General features: G+C 37.8%; 1 protein-coding gene across 1 annotated transcript in view; it reads right to left on the bottom strand.

Annotated features, from left to right (window-relative positions):
- Window positions 1-6,644, bottom strand: part of LOC118326017 (rho guanine nucleotide exchange factor 10-like protein) — a 10,543-nt gene extending 3,899 nt beyond the window's left edge. The window contains exons 1-6 of the mRNA XM_035658901.1: window positions 5,983-6,644; window positions 5,679-5,812; window positions 1,562-1,675; window positions 1,315-1,423; window positions 1,071-1,174; window positions 140-265 (exon numbers count right to left, since the gene is read on the bottom strand). Coding sequence (XP_035514794.1) covers window positions 140-265; window positions 1,071-1,174; window positions 1,315-1,423; window positions 1,562-1,675; window positions 5,679-5,812; window positions 5,983-6,181 — 786 coding nt within the window. The 5' untranslated portion in view covers window positions 6,182-6,644. The remainder of the gene's footprint in view (window positions 1-139; window positions 266-1,070; window positions 1,175-1,314; window positions 1,424-1,561; window positions 1,676-5,678; window positions 5,813-5,982) is intronic.
- Between the last annotated feature and the right edge of the window lie 6 nt (window positions 6,645-6,650).

Below are 6,650 nucleotides of genomic sequence, written 5' to 3'. Positions count from 1 at the left end.
TACAGTGTCTTTGAGTATTTTAAAAAAAGCGCTTTTAAATAAAATGTATTATTATTATTATTATTATTGTTATTATTATTATTAGTAGTAGTAGTAGTATTATTTATTTATTATTTATTTAAATATGTTTCATTGTTACTTTCTCCCAAAGAAACAAGGCCGTTATCTGAGGAGAGGTGCGACTCACCTGGAGGATTCTCTTGAGAGAGTCCAGGTAGCTGCTCTCACTCTGCACGATGGAGCTGAGGATGAGACGTCTGACAACCTGAAGGAGGCAGTGAGAAATTCTAACATTCTCTTTAATGTTGAATAAACACGCTTCCACGCTTCCCATTACTATTAAGTGGTTACACCAATATACTGTTTTAACAATACCACCCTGCATCCTGTAAATTATCAAATAAAAGCTGATATTAAAATAACGACATTGTCCCAAATAACAGCTGTGGCTAGGATGCCCTGGCCTACAAATCTTAAATCTCCAGATTAAAAAATATGTTTGTTTGGTACAAACAACAACAAATAATCATGAATTTAACAGTTTTTTTCAGTGAGAATGAAAATTGGGACGCAAAAATGCTCATTCCCACTAATCGTGAATCATATCGAAATTAGTCAAAATAATTGCAATACAATGTTTTTATCATATCATGCAGCCACTGTAGTTTCTCCTACATGATTAGAACGTGAAGGTGACCGGTAGATGCCACTAAATCCTATACACTGGACCTTTAAAACAGGGTCTTCTTTCAACTAAAGACCTGGTTCTCTTTACAGTTGAGGTAATATAAGCAACACCTAAGTGAAAGGTGATGGTATTTACTCTATACTGATTGTATATTTAAAGTAAAATTGATAAATGTTACAAATACTGATGTTAATCATTGGAAGTTATAATGATTATAATGCAAGGCCTACTAAGTATATTCTACTATCTTAATGAACTAAATGCTTGTTTTAATCATTCCCTCATTTTAAAGAACATAAACTGGCCTTCTAAGATGATCTGGTCATTTTCATGCACATGCATGTACACCACAGTGTAACCACAATGACATCTATACACACACCTGCTGACTGCTGAGCCCCTCTGGCATGGGGCAGAGTTGTGGTGGAGGGTGCCTTAACTCACACACAGACACATTCATGTAACCTGCATCATCCTTTCCCTCTCCTGCAAACAGCAACAGAGAAAGAAACACAGGAATCTGCTGTAGTAGCTCTGAGACATCTACATCTGGTTATTATTTGTCTGCTGAGAATGTTGGTCATTTTGATCTGTGATTCTACAAACTCCAGTTCCAGTTTCTGTACCTGCTGAGTCTTTTCTCTGCAGGAAAGACACTTTGCGAATCATGGCTAACTTTGTCTTTTCTAAACTGTCCTTGGTACCATTCTTTGCTGCTTTCATCAGCTGCTGAACCTGGCAAACATAATGAAAGTACAGATGTGTAAATGAGGGTACTGTAGACAATAAAATTCCAAACAAAAATTAAATACAGTTTGAGGAGGGGAACGGGAGGAAAACATTAGGAGTGATTAGCTCCTGTCAGAGTCCTACCTTGGTGTCACAGCTCTGTCTGATGTGAGCAACATGAGGTGAACTGAGACGCACCGCCAATTCCCTCCTGGTGACAGCACAACGCGCCTTCAGGCTGAGCACATCAGCAGGCAGCTGGTAGTCCGACACCAGAGCAGACAGACAGTGGTCAAGATTAACACTGTCTAAGGTCAAATTGCAGAAGCAGTGACAATATTTTGTAAAATAAGTTCTTAAATATATTTTAATTATTAGTGTTTATGTCATGGGACAATAATTCCTTGTTTGCAAGACTTTTAAGACAATTCAAAGACCTAACCTTGACAGGCAGCTGGACTCACAAGATATCAAAAGCACAAGCTCACGCAATAACTCATCTTGCCAAGCTTGTGTCCAACCACAGTGGTTTGGACCAATCAGCGTCCTATGAGGAACTACTGGCAGCTATGAGATGAGCTACTGCCGGTTTAATGTTAGGTATTTGTGAGAAGTTTGTAAATGTTCATGATGAATCCTCCATGCACAATAAATTACATTATTAGGAATCACACTATTAACTTTGATTGTTATGCAGATGATACTGTATTATATCAAGCAATTACAAGCATGACTTAAGTACATAAAAACCTGGATTACCTTCAATTTACTAATGTTAAACTCAGGCAAAACAGAAATTGGTTCTGTATAGAAAACCACCTAAGAAGAACCATAACACAGTTCAGACACACACCATATATCTGTTAATCTTATGACTTTAAAGTGGGAACAGACCTTCAAATTAGTGAAACCTACAAAGAATATCCATCCCAAACATGGCAATGTTCCACCAACGTACACAGTTTTTATGTCTTGACAAAATGCACTTATGGTCAATGCTGTAAATATTAGCCAAACATGAACTTTCCCATGTAGTATAAACTAAAATAGGATTTCAAATCAGGTCAAATCTAATAAAATAAAACAAGTCTACTCAAATACTCAGTGACTTCCATCTGCACTCAGAGAGTAATGTGATTCATTATCCAGCTTATTGCTATCATTTACTTCAGCCTCAGAAGGAAAGACACCTACCTCTTATATCAGTGAATGTCTTACATTTAGACAAATCAATCCTTCAAAAGCCTCATACAAACATCCAGCTTATCCCAGACACTGAGAGAGAAAAGCTGATAGACTCCTTATTTCTTATGATTGACTTCACAACACCTCCACAACGAAAGCTTACTCACCCTACACTGTCACTTTCTGAACACTAACACATGAGCTGAGTGGGGAAAGTCCAAGAGCGGGAGTAAGACATGGTGACAAAAGCAGAAGACAGAAGTGCTGACAGAGTAAGGGACTGCCAGAAATAATTCACTTCCTCTTTTCACTGAGCCAGGTTTTATTCATACACTTACATTAACATGCTGTGATTAATCCCCGCCTTGGTGATTTTTGGGTTGGACTGATATAAACTTTTTAAAATTGATGGATTTTTTCTATTCAGTACCTTTAAATTCCAAGGCCTAAATGCAAAAAAAAATCCTTGAGACATTACTTTTCACTTTCATTTATGTAAAACGGTATAATTCTTCGGACTCTGTTAGATTAACAATGCTATGTTTTTAATCTTTTGTATTATGTTATTTTGTGTTATATTATTTTTTTTAATACTTTCACCTTTATAAAAAAGATAGGCACTTCAAAAAGACACAAAAATAAAGAGAAAAAATTATGACTGTGATAACTAGTCATGCAACCCAGATGTGGCATATTTATCACACCTGTGAGTGAACATGTCATTTTACTGTGCAAAAATGAAAAAGCTACAGATAAAAACGTGTCGTTCATGCCTATAAAAATCACAGTAAAGTCATTCTAGCAAGTTAGGCAGAATAAAGGGACGGCAGTAGCTCAGTGTGTAGGGACTTGGCTTGGGAACCGGAGGGTTGCCGGCTCAAATTCCACAGACCACAATATGGAGTGTGGACTGGTAGCTGCACTGCCGAGGTGCCCTTGAGCAAGGCAACTTAACCCCAAAAAAGTGCGCAAGCCCATCACTCCACCATCTCTCTCCCTGTTTGCATGAAGTGTGCATTTAAGCCAGTGTGTGTGTGTTTGTAAGAATTAAAAAGAGTGAAAAAAAGAATTTCCTTAATGAGGATTAATAAAGTATATATCTTCTTCATAAAGGGGAAATGGTGAGCTAGAGAAATGAAACTATAACAAAACAGCAAAAAATCCTGAAATAATTTAGAAAGTAAAACTAACTGGAAAAAGTGGAACTAAAATAAACTTTGATGACCAGACATTCTTTACGTAGGAAAAAATTTCACATCCTTTCTGTGGCATTGAAATGACGTAAACCTCTCCAACATAATGTTTCACAAAAGGTATCAGTTTGTCAGCATATGACTGATGATACATATATCACTTTCACTGAACAGTTACACACAATTTCAACTCTAAACTCAAACTCAACTCTCTAAATGTAAGTGACTAATACTTTGATGGACTAGGGACTCCCTTTCAATATGTGCAACAGCAGAGAAAACCCTGTTTCTGCTGTGATTTGGATTATTCCATCACCCCTTGCACCTAGTCTGTATGAGCTGAATCCAGGGTGCAAACTACTCTAATGAGAGATAAGCTCTCCTGAAAACATGATGTGTGAAATTTTTACTTTTTCTGTATTTTTATTATTGTGGATCATGCATAAAATGATGTATGGAACATGACATACAGCCGACAGGGCTAAATACATGTGTAAACGACCTCCAAGACGCATTGTGATTTGATCACTCAAACTCAAAAAAAAAAGGGTCTACACCTGCTCTATTTTGAAAAGTGTCCTGAGATAACTTCTGTTATGAATTTGCGCTATACAAATATAATTGAATTGAATTGAAATGAAAAAGAAATATGTGTTTTAAATGAAATAAATTGATTAATATAATAGTGTCAAAGTATTATTATTATATAATTACATTATATATAATTATTATTATAAAATGTTGAGGGGGCACCTAACCCCTAACTGCTCCCTGGGCGCCTATGGCTGCTCACTGCTCCTCATTTATATAGTAATTATATAGGATGGGTCAAATGCAGAGGACACATTTTGTTTTATGTATATAAATGCTATAGATACTGTGAAATGACAATAAAGACTGATATTTGTATTTGAATGAGATTTAAAAATCCACTATCTTTAAACTTCCAACCCAAAGCGTCTTTATATCTTTCTTGGCTCTGATTGATCCCTGGTTGTTTTTCGTCCAGGTTTCTTGCCATTGGGAGCACTAGAACAAGAAATATGATTTTTTTTCACAGATTATCTGTCTCATGTGCTACAGGATAAGTTTCAGCAATGACAAGAACATATTTTTTATAAAACTTACCTACTGCAGCTTTAAAATACTCTTACTGGACCAGTTTGTGTTGTAAATATCACACACATAATCAGTATCTATTGTTCATATCTAGGTTAATATTTGTTTGCCTTTTGCACCAAATTGCGATCATTGCATCAATATTTTACCATTTTTCTTTGTCTACTGATATTTAGCAATAAAGGGCAGCATAAGCCAGCTAATGGTACCATTATTCACCAGTTCACCATTCTACACCTGACTGACCTGATTTAATATGCCTTTATTACATAATATGCCTTTATTATTTTTGTTTACCATTTGCCATTCCTCAAGGGCCTGTACTCCTCCATGATGCTGAGGTGTGCAAGTAAGATTGTGGCCGACCCTTACCAACTTTTTGAGTCTCTTCCCTCATCAGGAAGCTACGGCTCAGCAGGACCAAAACCTCATTGCATAAGAACTGTTTCTACCCATAAGCAAGGCCCGGGACCCCCACTGACATTGACTCATTCATATTGTTTTTATAATATTTTTCATATGTTACTGTCAACTTTGCCATTTTCTATTTATACTTCTTGACTTGCAGTACTTGCTGGCTTTCTTTATATTTTATGCATTACTATAAAAAAAATGTGTTGTATGTGAAAACCTGCTGGGCCTGAAAGTTGGGAAAGTCTTCATCATAGTGGGTTAGGGGAAATGTCTAGCTGCAGCACACCAGTAACAGTGTCCCTAATACTGAAAGTTATTCACATTTAAAAGAAAATGTCTAAATGAGTTACCTTGCTGCTGCTGAGGGCTACAGGAACAGTTTCAATGTCTGACAGCTCATCATAACTCTCAAACTCACTGGAGCTCCAGCCGTTGGAGCCACAGTGATCAGGTCTCTGGATGTCTTCATAGATGTCATCAACATCTGCACACAGAAGCCAAGACAAATAAACAAACTTTAGTTTCATTTAATACGATTAATAATTAAGTCTGGTGTGCGTGGTTACAGACTGATCAGTCAGTCCCTTTTCAGGCAGGACACTGCTATATGGCAGTTTCTAAAATGTGAAAATAATCAAACTATAGGAGACTCACCTACCACTGGGTGCTGTGGGTTCTCAGCAGGCACGTCATCATAGATGACTTCTGGGTCTCTGACCACACTGTCTGGACTGCAGGTCACTGTACTCTGGTTGGTTTGTCCGTCTACACCAGCTGTGTGATGTTCAGTCAGTGGACTGACTGGTGAGGACACCTCAGCCTCAGCAGTGTCCTGCTGACAGCCTTCTGGCATAAAAGAAGGCTGTCCTACAAAACAATAAAACCATTGGTTTCATTACCTGAACAAAAACAACCAATCAGAGCCGAGAAAGATATAACGACACTTTGGGTCGGAGGCTTGAAGATAGTTAATTGAGTCTCATTCCCAGGGTTCCAAAGCATCTGTATTTAATGTATGTAATCAACTATCTTTCTTGGCTCTTATTGGTTGTTTTCGTTCTTGCAAATTCCACCAGGAGTTAGAGGAACCTGCTGTTCTCACAGATCATCTGAGGAAATGGTCATAGAAACACTGCGTGGAGCGCTGGAGGCCACCGACTGGGATGCTCTGTATGAGCCACATGGGGAGGACATTGATGGCCTTACTGTGTCCCTGAGTACATTAGGTTCTGCATTGACAACTCCATCCCCTCCAAGGAGGTCCGATGCTACCCAAACAACAAACCGTGGGTAACCAGCAACCTGAAGGCCCTTCTCAATGA

Source organism: Morone saxatilis, unplaced genomic scaffold, assembly GCF_004916995.1.
Source record: "Morone saxatilis isolate NCDOM2014 unplaced genomic scaffold, NCSU_SB_2.0 Contig16, whole genome shotgun sequence".
NCBI lineage: Eukaryota > Metazoa > Chordata > Actinopteri > Moronidae > Morone > Morone saxatilis.
This window is presented reverse-complemented; position numbering and strand designations above follow the sequence as displayed.